General features: G+C 37.7%; 1 protein-coding gene across 1 annotated transcript in view; it reads left to right on the top strand.

Annotated features, from left to right (window-relative positions):
- The first annotated feature begins 3,876 nt into the window (after window positions 1–3,876).
- Window positions 3,877–22,036, top strand: part of LOC127426291 (uncharacterized) — a 120,784-nt gene continuing 102,624 nt past the window's right edge. Inside the window, exon 1 of the mRNA XM_051673005.1 lies at window positions 3,877–4,061. Within this exon, the coding sequence (XP_051528965.1) occupies window positions 3,958–4,061 (104 nt within the window). The 5' untranslated portion in view covers window positions 3,877–3,957. The remainder of the gene's footprint in view (window positions 4,062–22,036) is intronic.

The following is a 22,036-nucleotide window of genomic DNA, read 5'->3' as shown; positions in this document are numbered from 1 at the left end:
AAAACGTCAATAATTGCTTTTGATTCATGCAGTCTCAGAAAATATGTATACTGTTCAGAAGTCAGCACAAATATTGTCAAATTTGACTTTTGCTGACATTTACAAAACATCTGTATGAATGTAAGTGATACATTTAAAGCAGCCGAATGATGGTCAGCTTATAAAAAAAAATACACACAAAGCAACCGAGGCGACCGCACCAATGCAAATTTATCTGGAGTTTAACTATGTTGTCTCTTTTGGAGCGAAGTTCATTTAAAAGTTCATTTAAAAATATAAAATATTTACCATATCAACTTGCTGTGACTGTATATGACTATTATGTTTACATTTTAGTCTGGTGTTGTGAATAAAGCTTGTGCTTCATAATAGTATGATGTGTTGTTTATTGACTAACATTAGTAAATACACATTAAATATATACTGTATGTTGACTTTATAGAGCTTTTTTGTTTATTTTATTTATATGTTACAGTTATCACATACCTCTATTACAAATATTAATTAAACATTGTCCTATGTGCATTTCCAGTGTAATTGTATACGACTCGAGTATGTTATTGACACATATAATGACAACTGACACATCAAAGATATTTTAGGTAACATTTTAAAGCTTTAGTTTAAACATTTTCTGAATAAGTGAGCAAAAACAAATAAGTGTTTTATCCTTGCTCTCCCCCTTCGTCGCTGCTTGACTTTTTATAACTTGAAAGATTGGGTTGGCTCGAACCGGGCAATGTACAGACTCTATTCAAACTTTCTTAAGTAGATAATACAGCCTTAGATGTGCTATTTAGTTTAGTTTTCCTTTTTTGTAAACATTTTCTCTTTAAGTTTACATGATTAAACTTTGATTAAAAGATTAAACAAGATTAAAAGCTTGAAAATCTCCCACTGAAGTGGATCTAATGAGGCATTTCATTTACACAAAAAAAAGTTTAAAACCGAAGCTGAACTAGGGATGTCGCTAGGGTTGGAAAGACTTGTTCAAAATGTTTAATGAATGATAGTGTATACTCCAATACATCAACAGATTCAACATTCTGCATTAATTGCATTTTGAACAAACAAAAACACAATTATGATACCTGGTACTCTTGTTGTCTGTATTGGTTATTATTGTTTTTAACTTAAAATGAGTCTAAGATTTTGGTGAATTTCATTATTAAGTGTACTGAATTAGAATGCTTCCAGATGCTGACCATCGCTGACCACATCACTGACTGAACAATTAAAGGAAAGAAAGAAATTAAGAAAGAAAAAAGAAATCCTGAAATATAAAAGATGTCTGGCCCTTTAAAAATAACTGTCTGCATAAATCAATCTACTTCTCATTTACTGGTCTGTCATGGGCCATGTCATATCTTTTGAGTTTCATATCTCCTCCTGACTGGCAGTTCCTATCTGTTTTCTGAAAAATGTAGTTGTTCTCTGCATGTCTTCACATCTGAAAATATGATTTATGATATGGTTTATGATGTCAGCCTACTGTATATGTAGCATACTCTAAGCAATCCACTACAAGGCTACATACAAACACATTTGAACAAAGTGGTTAATTAACTGAGGTGCAGCAAGCTAGCCAACTAATTTCTGATTTAACTATTACTTCATGAATGAGTTAGCTAGCTTGCTTGCTGAGGTTAGGAACAACTGATCTGCTCAAGAAGTAATGTTACAGTAACTGCTGTAGACAGCTACCTAGCTGATTACATAAAACCTAGATCAAATATTTCTAATAGCTCGTTAAAATGAACAAGAATAGGTTAACATTAGTTAATGCATCAGGTATCATGAACTAACAATGAACAACATATTTTTTTACATAATGTTTTAATCTGTGTTAATGTTTGTTAATACAAACACAGTTGTTCATTGTTAGTTAGTAGTGCATTGACTAATGTTAACATATACAACTTTTGATTTTAAAAATGTATTACTATATGTTAAATTTCCATTAACGAAGATTAGTAAATGCTGTAAAAGTATTGTTAGTTCATCTTAACTAATGTTGTTATCTATTGTTAACAAATGGAACTTTGTTAAGTGTCACCCAAGAACATTGTTCCGTTACAACCCTTTTAGCACAAAAGGGTTCTTTGGGTTGACAATTGCTTAATGTGAGTATGTATGTACTGTATGTATTTATGTATGTATGTGTATGCATAAATGACATGAAAGTTTTGTTTATAAATAGTTTTGAACACTACACTACATTACCTTTGCATTTGAATTTCATACTGCAGAAAAAAACTTATACAATGTAATTCTACAGCTTTGGGTTTGATTAGAAAAGGATTAATGACAGATGATCAGATCCATTTTCCTTTCTATAATATATAACATATAGTCTATGGCAGTGGTTCTCAACCTTTTGTACTTCAAGGCCCCCCACTGTCCAAAACAATATTTGAAGGCCCCCTTACCTGAAACTAGACGTGTCTGATTAAATTAATTAATCATGGATAATTTTTTTATTCTAGATGTTTCAGAAAGAGTCTGTTTATAAGTTATAGGCATACATCTTAAAGTATTTTTTAACATTTTAATTAAGTTGTATTGTTTTAATTATTTTAATATTTCTTATTTTATATTAATTTGAGGTCATCTTGAGGCCCACTTGAAAGTGTGCTGAGGCCCCCTGGTGGGTCCTGGCCCCTTAGTTGAGAACCACTGGTCTATGGTATAGTATATTCTTGACTCATAATTCAACAAAAGCTGCAAAACATTTTTTTTATCATAAACAGCTGGAGCATGTAGCGCTGTTTTTCCCTCCTATCTACATAGCGCAAAGGCCCATTTAAGCCGCGCAAGACTGATTAAAATGCGCCGGCATCCTATTTCAAATTTTAACCACCACAGAAAGTCGGTTGAGCTGAAAGCTTGGGGGCGATGTTAACCTGGTAATAATTTATAAGAAATATAAATGAATTTGATGATTAATTTTATGTTATTTTTATTTATTTTGACCTAACTCCTTGTCATTTATTACGTACACATTTATTTCAGCAAGCACAGAATAAATGTGGACAAAACTGTTTTGTCAAGGCCTGCGATATTCTCCGCCAGGAGCTAAGTAATTTCAAACTTGAACAACTAAAATCTCTGTTGTGGATTGACTAGTAATCCTGATACCAGGTTATGTTATAATTTAAGCTTCTTTGCATCTAGAAAACATGGGGGAAAACAAAACAAGTTTTCAGGAGCACACTTTACTGAAAGAGATTAATCAAGCTCTATTCAAGAGTGTAAATATGTCAAATGTCCAAAGTAAAAGAAAGGAAGTGATGGAAATGTTTTAATTTCTCAGCTTGTGATATCTGTTGTTTGTAGTTTTATTGTTATGTACAAAAATATGATAATTATGTTTTTTTTTGTTTGTTTTTTTGAAAATACCATAATAATGTAACATGAGTTTTAGCAAAGGCCTTCACCTAACTAAAAGAGCACACACTGAAGTTCTGGACATCAACATCATCAGAGCCACGAGAAGTGAAAGTCAAAGGGAACATCTGAATTCAAAGCAATGACATAAACAATATATCATAAAAGGTACATATTTTTCTATTATTTCTCATTATTTTGCATTGGTTTTATGGTAATAAATAATGGTTCATTTCTGTTTGCAGTGGCTATGGAGTGCAGTATTACTAGTTTGACCATCTTCATACAGATAAATCAACACTCCTATTCATGTAAGTTTTAAGATGCAATTTGGAGAGATACCAATTTCTTTGTTTATAATTACTCTGCATACTGACAGCAGGTCTATTAAATGTTTCACATACACTATATTGCCAAAAGTATTCGCTCATCTGCCTTTAGACGCATATGAACTTAAGTGACATCCCATTCTTAATCCATAGGGTTTAATATGACGTCAGCCCACCCTTTGCAGCTATAACAGCTTCAACTCTTCTGGGAAGGCTTTCCACAAGGTTTAGTAGTGTGTTTATGGGAATTTTTGACCATTCTTCCAGAAGCGCATTTGTGAGGTCAGACACTGATGTTGGACGAGAAGGCCTGGCTCGCAGTCTTCGCTCTAATTCATCCCAAAGGTGCTCTGTCGGGTTGAGGTCAGGACTCTGTGCAGGCCAGTCAAGTTCTTCCACACCAAACTCGCTCATCCATGTCTTTATGGACCTTGCTTTGTGCACTGGTGTGCAGTCATGTTGGAACAGGAAGGGGCCATCCCCAAACTGTTCCCACAAAGTTGGGAGCATGGAATTGTCCAAAATCTCTTGGTATGCTGAAGCATTCAGAGTTCCTTTCACTGGAACTAAGGGGCCAAGCCCAGCTCCTGAAAACAACCCCACACCATAATCCCCCCTCCACCAAACTTCACAGTTGGCACAATGCAGTCAGACAAGTACCGTTCTCCTGGCAACCGCCAAACCCAGACTCGTCCATCAGATTGCCAGATGGAGAAGCGTGATTCGTCACTCCAGAGAACGCGTCTCCACTGCTCTAGAGTCCAGTGGCGGCGTGCTTTACACCACTGCATCCGACGCTTTGCATTGCACTTGGTGATGTATGGCTTGGATGCAGCTGCTCGGCCATGGAAACCCATTCCATGAAGCTCTCTATGCACTGTTCTTGAGCTAATCTGAAGGCCACATGAACTTTGGTGGTCTGTAGCGATTGACTCTGCAGAAAGTTGGCGACCTCTGCGCACTATGCGCCTCAGCATCCACTGACCCCGCTCTGTCATTTTACGTGGCCTACCACTTCGTGGCTGAGTTGCTGTCATTCCCAATCGCTTCCACTTTGTTATAATACCACTGACAGTTGACTGTGGAATATTTAGTAGCGAGGAAATTTCACGACTGGACTTGTTGCACAGGTGGCATCCTATCACAGTACCACGCTGGAATTCACTGAGCTCCTGAGAGCGGCCCATTCTTTCACAAATGTTTGTAGAAGCAGTCTGCATGCCTAGGTGCTTAATTTTATACACCTGTGACCATGGAAGTGATTGGAACACCTGAATTCAATTATTTGGATGGGTGAGCGAATACTTTTGGCAATATAGTGTACTTACAGGGATCAGCACATTCATCCACAACCTAATTTTCATATGGTGTCCAGACCCCTCAGAGAGTTGGCATCAAACTGATGACATGGCGATGGCTGAAGAAGTGTTTTGTTTAATTTGTTGTATCCAAAAGACCTCACTCAGTTTGTCAGACCAGTGGCAATAAAATTATTCTGTATCTGCCCTAGGGATGTCATCAGGAAATGCCCCCCTATTTCATTAAGCTAACATTCCACTCTAACACTCAACAATTAACCATGGTTTCACTACATTGATCATAGTTTATCCATGGAATTTGTAGAAATACTACAGTAACCAAACAAATTAACCATGGTTACAACAGTCATGGTTCTACAATATTACAGTAAAACCACAGTTACTATCAGAATCAGAATCAGCTTTATTGCCAAGTATGCTTACACATACAAGGAATTTGTCTTGGTGACAGAAGCTTCCAGTACACAACAATACAAATTAGCAACAAGACAGAGATAATAATAATAATAATAATAATATATTGTTTTTAATTGAATAGAAAATAAAGTATCTATAGAATACACAATAAGACAATATGTATATATATATATATACACACACACACATGTATATGCATATATATATATATATACACATATACAGTACATACATACACACATAAACACACACACAGACTTACGTAGTGCAAATCTAAATACAAATCGGTTATATACAGTGCAAGGGAATGTAATGGCAGAGGAGGTTGGATGTGTTGGATAAATATAAAAAGACTAGACTCTGTATGTAGAAGTCAACAGTTCAAAAAGGTAGTGGGCAGGGTGAGTGGGGTCCAGAGTGATTTTTCCACCCTTTTTCCTCAATCTGGAAGTGTACAATTCTTGAAGGGAGGGCAGGAGGCAACCAATAATCCTCTCAGCAGTCCGAACTGTCCTTTGTAGTCTTCTGATATCTGATTTCGTAGCTGAACCAAACCAGACAGTTATTGAAGTGCAGAGGACAGACTCAATGACTGCTGAGTAGAACTGTATCAGCAGCACCTGTGGCAGGTTGAACTTCCTCAACTGGCGAAGGAAGTACAACCTCTGCTGGGCCTTTTTCACAATGGAGTCAATGTGGGTCTCCCACTTCAGGTCCTGTGAGATGGTAGTACCCAGGAACCTGAATGACTCCACTGCTGCCACAGTGCTGTTTAGAATGGTGAGGGAGGTCAGTGTTGGGGTGTTTCTCCTAAAGTCCACAATCATCTCCACCGATTTGAGCGTGTTCAGCTCAAGGTTGTTTTGACTGCACCAGACAGCCAGCTGTTTAACCTCCCTTCTGTATGCAGACTTAAGACAGTCATCTTGGATGAGGCCGATGACAGTGGTGTCATCTGCAAACTTCTGGAGCTTGACAGGGGTCCTTGGCGATGCAGTCATTGGTGTAGAGGGAGAAGAGTAGTGGGGAGAGCACACATCCCTGGGGGGCACCAGTGCTGATTGTACAGGTGCTTTAGCCTGTCTCACAAGCTGCTGCCTGTCTGTCAGAAAGCTGATGATCCACTGACAGATAGACGTGGGAACAGAGAGCTGGTGTAGTTTAGTCTGGATTATAGCTGGGATGATGGTATTGAAAGCTGAACTGAAGTCCACAAAAAGGATTCTTGCATATGTCCCTGGTCTATCCAGATGTTGAAGGATATGATGCAATTCCATGTTGACTGCATCCTCCACAGATACTATATGGGTATTACAGTAGTAAAACCATTGTTCAAAACAAAAACAAAAACATTGTTAACCATTTAATGCATTTAGTGATCCGGGTCCTCATTTCTGGGCCTATACCGATAAACGATAATTCATTGCTCATTGTGGCAGATATAACCGATATTTAAAAAACAAATATCCTTTAACTTGGAACTGCTAGCCAATTAATTAAAAGCTTCTTATTTGAAAAATATGTCATTTAAAAGCTTGGAATTTGGACTTGCTGCTATTTAAGGTTTGGCAGATGTAACATGAACCAGAAATGTGCCTATATTACAGATGAATGCTGATTTGAATGAGAAATAAATTAAAATACACTTGCAAAACTTTTGAGTGTTTACGGTAATCCTGAAGACTCGATTTGGTTTTTCCAGCGCTACATTAGAGAATGGATGGTTGGTGAATGTGTTAAATTACGCCCTCAGCTCCATTGCTGCGCTTATTATATAAAATATCAATTGTAGCGTTTTTTGATGCTGGAAAATGTAGCTTCTTACTGGAAAAGCAACAATTGTGAAAATAGCTTAACTACTGTCACACTAGTAGTTAAGTTAGTAGCGTCGCTACTTTTATTTAACTACTCCCCAACATTGGTAAAAGGCAAGACTGGCAAGAAAGCACCATAAAGGTATCATAAAAGTGGTCTTAATGACTATATTGCAAGTCTTCTGAAGCCATTTGATAGCTCTGTGTGAAGATCAGACCAAAATTTAAATTTTTATACACTGAAAATCTTGACATCTGGCCTAGCTCTCGTTGGTGCGTTTTTGAGATTTAATGAAAGTAGCAATGTCCAATTGTGAGCTAGTCCATTAATACAGCCTGGAAGCCCCTGCACACTAAGTGTGGGGACAGTGGAAAATTCCCTACTTCTGATTTCCTAATTAAGATCCATTTCCCTTTCCTCCTGTAACAGTTGGGATGGATAATTAGGCACCACCCCAGCTCGAATTGGAGGGTTCATACTGTTATATTGACTGGCATATGCTCCAGTGCTTTGGGCATATTGTGTGTTGAGGGGTCCATTAGTAGATCCAAGCTGCAGGATTGACTGCAGAGCCCACGCTGAAGCTGGGATGTAGGGATTAGATGGCGAAGAGATAATTGGGGAGTAAAGTCACAACCCAGCTATCCCATGATGACACTTTAGGCAGCAGCCAATGAGCAGCTTTCAAACAGGGTACTCTGTTGTGCCTCTAAAGACCTCTGTGGTGTCATTACTATTTTAAGACTGTTAAATTGCAATGAACCATTAAAGTGACTGATGTTTACGCAGAGTTGTTTCTGCAGTGTAATAGGACACATTATTGACTGACTGGTTGGTTGAGTTACTGAATGTTATTGTGAATTTTGTTTATAATAATAATAATAATAATAATAATAATTATTATTATTATATTTTTCTTTCTGATCACCCTTTCCCAAGGGAGTTTTGCATTTAGCAATCAAAAGAATCTTCATCTATACTGCATTATACTTTCAAAACTATAAAAAGCTGCCTTTCAGAGTTAATAAATGTAATTTCATGAAGACTTGAGGTTGCATAGATTTCAAAAGATATATTTTACTTTTGCTCATAGTTGGGCCCCAACATACTGTACGCAAGTACAAGAATGCAAAAATTCCTAAATGTACCAGACCACAATTCATTAGCATAAACTCTTTTATTCTACAATAAGTTTTCTCTTTAAAGTTGAGTACTGTCATGGCAGCACAACAAAGAATTACTAGAATTGCTACATAAATAACACAAATAATCGCACATCGGTTTAATCACACAGACATTTGAGGGTAACTTTGAGTACTCAGCTACTGTTACCATCACAGCAACAAATAAGTGCACATTAAATATTTTCAATGGGACTGCATGCTTAAAATGCGCTGGCCAAGCATTCGTGTCTGCATTTGCGTACTTGTGTAGTGTATGTTTCTGGCCTTAGGGTTAGGGATTCTAAGACAATTGGCCTGGTAAACGGTATTAAATAAATGAATGTACCAATAATTGAACGCATATTAAATCTGTTCAGTGGGATTGCATTCTTACAGTTCATTGGCCATGCATTCACGTCTGCATTTGTGTACTTGCGTAGAGTACGCTTTTGTCCTTAGCGTTAGGGATTTGAAGTCTTTTGGCCTGGTGGATAGTATTCAGATATTTTTCATTTAAATTTAGATTGTCCCTGCTACAAAGATCAGCTTAACCATGCAATTCCCATGCTGGTCTAGGCTGGTTTATACTGGTTTATGCTGGTCTAGCTGATGGACCAGCAAATCCATGCTTTTTACCTTCACCTACCTGGTGAAGCTGGTTGGCAAGCATGGTCTTTCTTATGCAGCTGGTTAATCTAGTTTTAAAGTGAGCCTGGTTTCTCCCAAGGTTATTTTTCTCCATTAACCAACGTCTTATTAAGTTTTGTTTTCCTTGCCACAGTTGCATTCAGTTTGCTCACTGGGGTTCTAAATACAGTTATTATTTAATTATTTATTTTCATACACAATTTACAATCATATTTAATCAAACTACACAATGATGACTCTAAGACTTTATACTGTAGATATTACAGTTTCATTTTCTGTTAATGCATGATTTTCTGTAAAGCTGCTTTGAAATGGTGTGTGTTGTGAAAAGCACTATACAAATAAAAATGACTTGACTTGACATAAAGACTTGTAGGGTCACCAACATCCCTTGCTGGGGGACCAGCAACATCCCTTGCTGGGGGACCAGCAACCAAAACACAACATAAGCTGGTGTTCAGCAATGCTGGTTTGTGTTGTGTGTTTAATTGAATTTTACAGCACTATGTGCCACTCTCAGTGACGTATTTTTTCCTCACAGTGAGAGATGCTGAGGTGATTCAGATGTTTTTGGGGGCAGGTGAGGGGTGTCGTTGTGTAAGACTGAGGGAAAGATACAGCTACACAAAAATCTCCACTCTACCCATCAGTCCTCTGCACAGGACCAACACACACTAGCTTCAGATATGATCTGGTCGCTACAATGACCGACATGTTTGTGCAAAACTGAGCGACAGAGACAGAGATGTTCCTTCATCTCACCCAACAATTGTCTGACAGTGAGATAAATGAGCCTGTCCTGTTCACAGACAGAACCAGCTTGACTTCACTGCACCAGCTATAAGAAACATTTCACTTAAATAGCATAACATTGTGTCAGGATCTTATAATTGTACTTATTTTTCTATAAAATGCTTTAATAATTTAATAGAAAACACGACAATGTGTTCTATAGCAAAGTGTACAGTGAACGCTTTGTTTCAAAACGAAGGCAGCATTATAAGGCATCACAGGCACACTCCCAACATGGGAGCTGTTTCAAACGATAAACAACATTCTTTGGCTAAATTCTTAGACAGAATCGCATGTATCTTCTGCATAGAAGGCAATCCCGTAGTGCACTGCAACAAGCTCAGTGAAAAAAAATCCATCTAACAGAAATTCATTACATACAGTACCAAAAATTGCAATCTGATTCAAATGTAAAATTTTTGTGTGTTCTATGTATTTATTTGCTTATTAGAGTCACATGTCATTAGCTTAGCAACATGCTAATGACAAGCTTGTGTGAAATATATTGACCATTCGCTAAGCTCCGCCCCCCTACCGTTGCTTGCTCTGACAAGCTTTGCCGAACTTCCCATAGGAATGAATGGGAGATTGGCGTGAACAGCATGGTTTTTGGCAAAATATTCTCATAAACGGAATTGATAATATTTTTACGTGGGGTGAATTGAAGAGTGGAATTTTTAAGCATATTAATCTGAACCATTAAATTACACAGTAATTTGATTGAAAACTGTGGAGACAGTGAAACAAAATTGTGGCAAATGATTATCACCTTTACTTGAAAAAAGAAAAGCATCGTTTGATGGCGATTACACACCTGATAATGTTAGTGAAAGTGAACAGAACTGCTCATAACGCCTCATTACACACTCACTATGATGCTCTGAACTCTTTATTTACTATAGCATTTACTAAGACTGGAATCAATACTTAATGAAAGTTGTTAGTTTTAATTTACCTTGGAGAAAATGTAGGTGTCCTTGTTAATATTATACATGTTTATTTGGGAATGAGGGCTGCCCATCTGACACGGTTTAATCCATAGCATAATCTTCTTGAGATTTATTTAAAGATTTAAAAAAAAGAAAAAGCGCTGCTAAAGAAAAAACACTCCTCTCTAAGTACCTCAAGTTATGATTACGATAATTTTTTTGGGATAATTTCTTTAAAATTCCACTTAAAACTACTCACACATATATTACTCCCATTGGAAAGAAGCAAACTCTTGTCAGAGAAATGCTGGATGGCAACAGTTGCTAAAATAGGATTGGTCAGAAACGCTTTTAAGGCGGGGCTTAGCGAAGGGTCAATTATTTGTCGAATCTGCTATGTGCTTTGCATGAGGAGTGCTATTTGTAAACACTCTGATACACTCAAGGGGAAGTTCTTTTTTGTTCTTTGCTCAGTCGACAGTTGAGCAACTGTATACCGTTTATGAACATTCAGACATCACTCATGATGCTGGGGCCGGTGTAACAGTAGCCAGCTGGTAGGTAGCTGTGCAGTGTGTAAACTTCACTCCCCTGGCCTCAAGGTGCTCTAGCGACTGATGCTAGAGGCTGTAGCCTTTAGCCTCATTAGTGCGCCCGCCTCCCATGTCGGAGACGCCGGTTCAAATCCCGCTTGGAGCAGGTTGAGCAGGACCTGTTACAGTGGTGCCATGTCCCGGATGGGTGTGGGGTTTATGGGGGTGATTGTAATGGTAGCCAGCTTGTAGGTAGCTGTGCAGTGTGTAAACCTCACTCCCCTGGCCACAAGAGGTGCACTAGTGACTGATGCTAGAGGCTGCAATACTTAGCCTCCTTGTTAGCATGCCCGTCTCCCATGCCGACTGACTGAAGAAATCAGCTGGAAAAGTAGGTGGAGTACCGGGTCACACCTACAGGTACCTATCACGTGGACCAGTGGTAGAAAGAAGGTGCTTAACAGCCAGAATAAAGTTTTCCTAAAATTTTGCACTGGCAAGCTATTTTGAACCACTGCAAAAAACAAACAAACTTATTTTTGGCAAGATTTTGTTCGAAATAATGTCACACACGCTCTTTCTTCGATTTCGCTAGAAGTATATTGGCGCCTTAATTTGCTGCCAATGTAAAGCATTCCAAGTTAGTCACTAATAAGATTCCATTTCAGTTAGGATGCTGCCTCAAAAGGCAGCTGCCTATGTAGGCATTAAACAGCAAGGCAATGCACTAGTTTTTGGAACAGAGCCAAAATTTATAGGTGGCAAAACCACTGTTTATTGGTAAGTTTATGTAAATATATGATGTCTATAACTTTTTTATTAAGTAATTAAATAATTTTTCAATGCAGTGCTCCTTGATTATGAGGTCATATTAGGTTATCAGTAAAGGCACATTTAAGTGCTATAAAATGTTTTTATGGGTTGTATTTCTGTGACGTTAAAGTCACTGCTTTTTTATTACTGCATGATATTTAACATATGTGGGAGAGGCAATGTAGAGGAGAGGAAGTCAGCACAGTGAAGATGATTTATGCCATAATGTTTAAAATGTGAAGTACAGTAGATCTTTCCACAGGGACAGAGAGATATCTGCTCTCCGCTTCAGGGATTTATATGCCTTGCTTTCCCCCATGAGAGTTTCCTAATGTCCTCTCCCCCCCTCTTTTTCACTCTCTCTCCATAGATTTACCCTCTTCCATATCTCTCTCGGTCAATTCAAAAAGGAACATTGGCAATCCACTCCAGAGAAGATATTTACCCTGGCTAATATTTATTCACTTATTCATGCTATCTATCTCTGTGGGGGGAAAAAAATCACTAAAATGAATTCTGCCTGCTAAAAGCGCTGTTTATTTACACGCTATCTGCATTGTTTAAGCAAAAAGTGGAGCAATTATTTAGTGAACTTGCCCGTATCTCTTTTATAGAGAAAATACTGTAAAGAGCTTAATATACAGACTTGACCTGCTGGCTCCGCTGTCAGTAAAGGGTTAAACATTCGATGCACAGAGTCATGTGACAAAACAACATGGCAGACAGACAGCACACTGGAGGTTAACTCATTTATTAAATAGGGAGCAACCTATTGCTCTTCATTCACTACTAAAGTTCAATTTTAAGGCTGCAGATGATGTTTGGACCACCCAACATGTTTGGCAGACATGCAACAATGGTAATCAGTACATAAATTCAGAATGTATTGTGTATAATTTTATTTAAACATGGTTTAAATGTGATTGGATGATGCTGGCCATTACTCTGAATCAGAATGAATTATGCTAATTTCTGATGTAATGCCAGTAACATCTCAAAAACATGAATGACCAGCACTCCTGCAAACAATTTGTTGAAAAAAAGCTTCTATAGCTTGGTTTTATTTAAAATTTCACAACTTAGCTGTTTATATACATTGGCATCAATTTCTAGGAAAACTATTTGCTCTAGATTTTTTTTGTTGCTGTTGCATGTTTCTTAGGGGCTACTAGTTACAAATCAAAAAGGGAACTAAAAAATGCACACAGCAGTCAGATCTCAGGAGGTTAAAACCATTGGACTTGATGAGCTTGACAGTGTATGAAATACAACACTAAACAATGGAACACACACAAACTTGTGATCCGTGTGTGGGAAATGAAGTTTATAACAAAAAATCAATAGCAATGTTTGTGAAGCATCCCAAGAGGCCCGTGGAGAGAACCACCTCTAGGAGGCCAAGGTCCCTCATTGCTCTTTGTGTCCCTTTCAGCCTCTCTCTTTCAATACGTTTTCTCCAGAGTGAAGGTTAAATCCACAGCAAAGGCAGTGAAGGCAAAGCCTGTTCTGCGGGCTGTTGGGTTTGACATGGAGCGGATAACATTTTTGCTGTGGATCTTCTCTTGCTCAGTGTGGTTAAAGCCATACTATGAATGCTAAATGATAGATTTCACATTACTACAGACATGTCAGTAAAATTTCATCCATAACAGTTTAGTGTCAGTATATCCTTTGTGAAGCTGTTGCCATATGCCATATTTGCCCCCCGATTATATGTTAAGTGGAAGAAAGAGGAAGCGGAGACAAAGAGAATTGTTGGAAAGTATTTATAATGCAGCTGAAACTTTTAAACCCCCATAATTTGTCTTTTCTGAAAGCTTGTTGCTAACTTTAGATAATTTCCTCTCCCTTTCTCTCTCTCTCTTTGTCTTGGTAAAAACCTTTGACGGCTCATCATCTCAACCATTGCTGACTGAATGCTAATTAGCTTGGATTCATTTGAATAACTAATGCTTCTCAATTGTTGCGAAATCCACCATGATTTACCCGAGACATAACATCTCCTGTCAAACCAGCCCCAGTCATCAAGTTACATTAATCTGGAACGCTTCACTAATCTTACTTTCAGATGCCGAAAATGCCGCTACATGATGAAAATCAAGTTGGCGTACAACAATTTGACTTAAACAGAAAATAACGCAAAAAAACAAGTTGTTGTCCCTTCCACATGCTTTGCAGTCCAACACTCAACATTTTTCTCCTTTAATTAAATTGACCACATCTAGTTAAAGCAGGCAGCATGAGGATATGCAAAGCACGACCCTTTACGAATCGCTCCTGCAGGTTGCTAATACTCTGGGCAATTAGTGCGCACTACAGGTGTGATAGCTAAGTGAGGATGAGCTTGCAGCGCTTGGCTTCATTCTTCTCCGGGTCTGCCCACTTATTACACTATGCTAGTCAGGGCCGTCCATTCACTCCCAGGAAAAATCCATCTGCTCCAGCATTAGCAGCTAAATTAGCCGCTTAATGTTGCATATTTGTTTAAGTAATTGGCTAGTAATTAATAACCTGAAAGGCTGCAGTCTCTCTGCTGAAAGAAACAATGGTGTTTGAGTAGAACAGGGTCGTCTAAGGTAGCTAACTCGTACACTTTTGCAAATTGTGAATGTAAATAACATATAAAAAAAAAAAGGGGGGGATCAGGGCATCAAACAGATTTTGCAGAAGGAAAGAGAGGGGGAGAAATTAAAAGTATTTTTAAAGAGGTACGTATCGTCAGAATGTGTATGGTGAATATTTGGATGCACTGCCTTTGGCGGTTATGGTTTGGAGAAGCAGAACTGTAGCATACAGTAGTTCCTATGCTACTTTGGTAGAACCTTCCAGTGGGCTGGGAATTGCTGAATTAGCTGCACATTAAACCTTGACACTAATGACTGTGCTCAAGGGTTGTTTTTTTTTTTTTTTATAATAAATATTAATGCATCATCATCTGTGGCACAGGGGGCATAAGAAAGTAAAGGGATTGAGCCAGAGGGAGGTTAGAGAGAGAGAGAGAGTGAGAGAAAATGATAGAGAGAGTATTAAAACAGCAGTGCACTGAAGTGAGTGCTGCAGCAGCTGTAGGATGAGTTTTGCTGGTAATTTTGGGTAAGCATTGGGATTCCAAAAAGGCATGTCAAGGGCATTGGTTCCAGCAAGACTCGAGATACTGCAGGCTTTATTTAACAGATTAAAAGAAAATAACACATGCTACTAGCTTTAACTCATACGCTACATGGCCAAAAGTACAGTGTGGATATTCCCTACTAACGGGATTAGCCTTTCCAGCTTCACCCTTCACTGACAGTTGCATAAAATCAAGAATTCAGTCCATAAAAAGTGTTACTTTAACCCTAGAATGCATATGTGGGTCAAAAATTGCACGGCTGTTTACATTTTTACTATAATTTTTACATGAACTGATCTGAACTTCCACTCCAGGTATACCTCAATTAACATGTCTTTAACATTAAAGCTTAAGTATGTAACTTTCAGTGTTAAAATACTTTCTTCTTTCCCAGCTTAATATGCAGAGACCTATAAATTACACATTCATAGGTTAAGTTTCTCGAAAACTGTAAACAGTGTATCTCTGAGCCACCATGAAATTCCTCTGTTTGTTTAAAGCGACCCGCTTAGACCCACCCCATCAACATTACTCGACCAATGGCGTGAGTGGGGGGTGGGACTGATTGTTTAAACAACTGCAGATGAGGGGCGTATTCGGAAAGCTATTTTGAAAACATTATTTATTTTTGCAATTACATTTGGTGGCGCTATTGTCGCAGAAATTACATCAGCTTTAAGTTAAATATTTTTTTAATTAAGAGAATTTGCATCACTACCCCTAGAATGCATATGCAGGACCTATATGACCAATATATGTTTACGATGGTGTTCAGTGCATTTATTAGAGGTCAACCGATAGTGGATTTTGCCAATACGATAACTAAGGTGGTGGAATAGGCTGATAACCGATTAACCGACCGATAGTTTTTAAAATGTATAGAATGTCCAAAAAATGTCTTAGAATTTCCATACTATGACAGGCACAGACAGAGGCTACAAGTGTCCAAAATGAACAAAATTCCAGATTCAGTCTATTATGCAACCAAATTCCAATAATAACCAGAAAAAAATTAAGCACTTTTAACTAAAAACAAGCCTTAAATACACTTACTCATTTCAGGATTCTTATTTTGAAATGATGGCGAATTACCTCAGATAGACTGCTCTATATTTAAGCATTTACCAAATTTGTATAGCCTGTATTCACCAGATTGAGGATTTTATATATCACCAGGTGTTTAAAATATATATATATATATATATATATATATATATATATATATATATATATATATATATATATATATATATATTTATTCACAAGAAAGTTGGAGGAGCACATTTCTATATAGTCACATTTTTCTTTGCATGATCTCAATCGAATATACAAAATGTGCATTGAAGTGAGGATAAAAATATGGATAAATATTATCAATGATGAAAGATTTAGATATAACAAATCCCCACTAGGTGTCAGTAATTGTTTTTATTTCACTTCTAGAGGCTTCTGTTATACTGCAGGAATATATACAGTATATACAAAAAACAACTATCGGCATCGATTTTTGCAGATAACCAATAGTTCCAAAAAGTAACTATCGGCACCTATTAATCTGTAAAACCGATATATCAGTCTACCTCTAGAATTTACTATTTGTATTTCTCTTGTAATACATTGATTGTTTTCCATTTCTATTTGTTATTTAATTAAATATACAGGATGGGAAAAGTGGGACTAAAGGCGGGTTTGAACCTGAGTCATCCGCATGAAAAAAAAAACACACATATACCATTGTTAACCACTGCACTGACACAGGATGTGCAGTTTGCCCTCAATTTCTGTGTTTCCACTAGACTATTAGAGTGTGAATAGCCATGCTGTGTGGCAAGAGTTATTTACACCTAATGCAAACAGTCACTCCTTAAAAAGACATGTTAAATACCATGTTCACGTTCATATTTATTTGTTGTATGCAGGTATAGAAAGCTGTCATTCAGCTGATGCTTTTTATCAAGTGCATGACATTATATCCATTACAGGTACAGACAGTCCCCATGTAGCAACCTGAGGTTAGATTCCTAGTTCACAGCAAGAGCGCAATGGGCACGCGAGTGTCAGAACTGAGCTCTGAGCAATGTTCTGCTGGGAAACCATCATGTGGATGTCAATTTGACACGTCTCACCTAGCTAAACATCGTTGCAGACCAGGTACACCCTTCATGGCAATGGTATTCCCTGATGGCAGTGGCCTCTTTCAGCAGGATAATCCGCCCTGCCACACTGCACACATTGTTCGGGTTTGAGGAACATGATGAAAGAGTTCAAGGTGTTGCCCTGGCCTCCAAATTCCCTAGATCTCAATCTGATTGAGCATCTGTGGGATGTGCTGGACCAACAAGTCCGATCCATGGCGGCTCCACCTCACAATTTACAGGACTTGAAGGATCTGCTACTCATGTCTTAGTGCCAGATACCACAGGACACCTTCAGGGGTCTAGTAGAGTCCATGCCTCAGGACCAACAGAATATTAGGCAGGTGGTCATAATGTTTTGGCTCATCATTGGGTAGGGTTGTTGAGACAATTCATATGCACTGAGGATGCTATTAATAGCATTATGCACTTGATTCTAAAACACCTGGAGGATCCTAGAGCTTATGCTCAACTTTTTATTGATTTTAGCTCTGCTTTTAATACACTTAATTCTCATTTGTTGACTAAAAAACTGGAGCAGCTGAGTGTAAACCCATCAATTATCAAATGGTATTCTTCTTTTTTAACAAATAGAATGCAATTTATGAAAGTAAATAACTGCAAAGTCTGTCACAGCAAAAAATGATCAGTACGGGTGTTCCACAAGGCTGTGTTAGTTCATCAGTCCTTTTTACACTTTTTACAAATGAGTGCTCAAGCAGGCATTCACAGAATTATATTTTTAAATACTCAGATGACACTGCTATTTTGAGTTTACTTCACATGCAAGACAATATCAGCACTATCTACCAGTCGGAAATAAGATTGTTTGTTGACTGGTGTGATAAGAATTATTTAATAATAAATGAAAAGAAAACAGAGGAGATTGTCTTTGATCCTCAAACATGGAAATTGCCCATATTTCTGTTATACAGCAATTTTAACACTGTCACCCAAAAGTCATTCTTTATTTTCAATGTGTGTAAAACACTTCAGAATTTAATAATATATACACGTGTATTTCAAACATTTAAAAATGTAAATTGTTAATAAACATTCTAATTACAGTTAATTTTCCTTTATAAAATAAGCATCTAGATTTCACCTGTGTCTTTTTTGACCCACATATTCTATGCACATACTGTATGCACAGGGGTCTCAAGGGGTTTATTTAATTGATAAACAACCACTAAAAAGTTTTAGCACACTTGATTGAATTGATGGCCAGATGTATGTGGAGACACCCTTCTAATTTACAGGTTTGACTTTTAAGACGTGATCTGAAAATTCATTACAGCAAGCGAGCACATTTTTACTTAGCTCCTTGCAGTGATAGGACAGGAAGGTTATGTGACAAATTGTCCTCCAGCTATATTTTTAGTTACTAAAATAAGTTAGGTTAAAATAATGAGTTTTTTTTCACTCATTCAACTTTTCAAAATTTTCATTATGGTGTACCAAAACCAGGTCACCTTTTCCAGCTCTTTGAACATGTCAGTTCTAATGGTAATACCCCAGAGTTGCCATGCTACTGGTATCTAATTTTAAATTGGACAAAAATGCAATAAGCACACAGAGTGTAATGAATACTGCTTTCTCAAAAAAAAATAAAAAAATAATCCTTGCAGGTTTTATCCTTGTAAATTACAGAGGGAGACATCCGATTCTGTGTGAAATTCTAATCCATATTGATCCAGTCAGGCCACCGATAAGAAAGGAGATAAATATTCTTACTTATTGAAGGAAAAGCCCCAGGCAATTACAAGCATGATGATGGTCTAAGCTATTAATTGGAGTTGAGTTAGAGTAAGAAAGAGAGAAGGAAGATTGAAGAAGCAAAAGGAGAAAGGAAGTTCATATAACCTTGTAAGCATGACAGTGACCTATCAATATTGTTATAATATTGAGCAATCTCTGTGTATTTCACTATCTGCACCTCTGTGGCATCGAGCCAGCCTCGGCAAGTGTGGCAGACTCATTAAAAGTGAGAAACTCACTGAATACAGCTTTAAATAGAAAAAAAGACATGACCCTCAGAGATCAAGTCCAACTTGAAAGAACTTTTCCTCGCCCATTTTAAAAGAGAAGAAACTGCCTTTTCATGATGGGGAGTTTGAACCGCATTAGCTTGCATAATTTAAGGTTAATGAGACAACAACCCAGCATGAATATAGAATCTCATCTCGTCTCTCATCTCTGCTACTCCACGACTGTGGGCGTTCATTTAAAAGGGATTGGGTATAATGTTTTAATGATTTGTGAAACCATTAGAATTTCACAGCACTATTACATCATATTCATATCCATTCCCCTGCGTTTCCCTCTCAAACAGGAGCTGCAGACTCATTTAACATCCTCTCAAATGTTGGGTGAAATAATTTGCTCCGATTGGGCTAGCAACCCCCAAGAAACTGAATTATCACTGTCTCAGGATTAGTTGCCAGGTTATTGTTATAAACATGAGCCTCGTCTGAAGGGTCAAGGAGGAGGTGTTACTACAATTTACAGTGACGTTTTTGGTGTTACTCAGAGGACAGGATACAAGTTTAAGTCTTTTGAACTAATAATGCTTGTGACACCGTCAGATATAAATATCTGTCGTCTTTTGCCCTTGCTACAGTATTGTAATGTTGGCTGGCAACAAGGTAAACAAAGAAACCCAAGTGCAGTTTTATTAACAATCATGAAATCCAAAAACCCGTACTACAAACGTGAACAAAACATAAACGTGACTTGACTTGACTTGACTACCAAACAACGTTACATTAACACAATACCTGACAAAGGACCATGGCAAACATGAGGGTATAAATACATGGACAAGTGTAACAAGACAACCAATTAACAGACAGAACTATAAACAAGATAACAAGACTAATAAACTTAAACCAATGACAAACTAGAACTGATAACGAGTTAACAAGACAATAAACCAATGAAAACAAGACACATGAACATGGAGGGAAACAGGATGATCACATGATTTGAAATGGAAACGGGGAATCACATGACATGGCAGGGAAACAGGAAATAACATGATATGGAACCACATGACCTGAACAGGAACTAAACTTAAAAAAAAAAAAAAAAAAAAAAAAAAAAAGACATGAAAACAAGAACAAAACACATATAGATGTGACAAGAATATAGATCACCGTGCCGTCTTCAGATTTCCTTGGTGAATTTGCACATTTTCTATCAGATCTTGCAGTTAATGTAGATAGAGCTTTAATTGTTGGTGACTTCAACATTCACATAGATAATGAAAATGACACTTTGGGATTAACATTTATTGATATTCTCAACTCTCTTGGAGTGTGACAGGACCAACTCATCGCCATAATCATATGCTAGATTTCATTATGTCATATGGAATTGATGTTGATACTATAGAAATTCTACTGCAGAGGGATGACATCTCAGATCATTACTTCATCTGTTTTTTACTACGATCAGCTAATGTCACTCAATGCTATCGTTCAAGTAGAACCATTCTTTCGACCACTAAAGATAGCTTCACTAATAATCTTCCAGAATTGTCTCACATACTCAGTAAGCCAAAAAGTCTAAAACAGGGGTCGGGAACCTATGGCTCGCAAGCCACAAGTGGCTCTTTGTTCAAATTGATGTGGCTCACCGGGTGTCTCACCATTTACCAACACATGATTGTTTTAAACTTTCTAGAGATCATTTTCCAACAGAAAGTGTGGGTGCGATTGCGAAGCTTGAAGTCAATGACACTGTTTTGATTTCCTTCCGAATTTGTCGTACACCCTATTCCTGGTGAACAAGGTTTGAAATGAACACCCACAAAATCCTGATTTTTCATGTGGAGTATTTTGCTGATGTACCAGTCACTGTGGAAGGTGACCTGTAAGACATCTCGGAGTGATATATTACAAGAAATTAACACAAAGATGCACGTTTGACAAAACGTGATAATATTTTAAAGAACAGATGAAAGAAAAGCCGCCGATGCGCATCTAATTTTATATGTGTGTGAGCTCCGCTGTTCACGAGTGCATTGAAAGAGCTTCTCCAAGACACGCACATGCATAGAGTTCTGGGCCAATCAATAACTATTGATCTTATCTGTTAAGCGCATATTCTACGAGCGATTTTATGAACGTTCGTTATTTTTTATGTGCAGCCAGGGTGTGATATAGCACCCGCCACTCGCAAAATGCGACGAGGCTCAATCCAGTTCGGGAGCTCCTCGTCTAAATGTATTTCATGCGCAAGTAATTTTGCTCATTTACCTGCAACAGGTGGGTGACCTGTAAAACGTCTCAGAGTGACACATGACAAGAAATGCTGTTAGTCAAAAAGACGCACTTGAAGAAACACACTTTATTATGTTTTTAAGAACAGACAAAAGAAAAGCAGTCAATACTCGTGTCTGATTCGCTTTGTTCAGAGGTGTGCAACGGGACCCTGTCTCGTGGAACATGCGCATGTAAAGAGTTATCACTCCTTTTTCTCTGTTTCATTCATGTGAAAACTGTTTGCAAGAATAATGTAATCTATGAGAATGCTGCAAATGATCTCCGATCATCTCGTGAGGTGCTGTGAGTTTCGCTTTATTTCCACACAGCAGTTCGCTCTTACGCATTGTGAACACAACTCTGCAGGTTCAGTAATATA

This window comes from Myxocyprinus asiaticus, chromosome 35 (genome assembly GCF_019703515.2).
Source record: "Myxocyprinus asiaticus isolate MX2 ecotype Aquarium Trade chromosome 35, UBuf_Myxa_2, whole genome shotgun sequence".
NCBI lineage: Eukaryota > Metazoa > Chordata > Actinopteri > Cypriniformes > Catostomidae > Myxocyprinus > Myxocyprinus asiaticus.
Note: the sequence above shows the minus strand (reverse complement) of the source record. Positions and strands in the feature narration are given on the sequence as shown.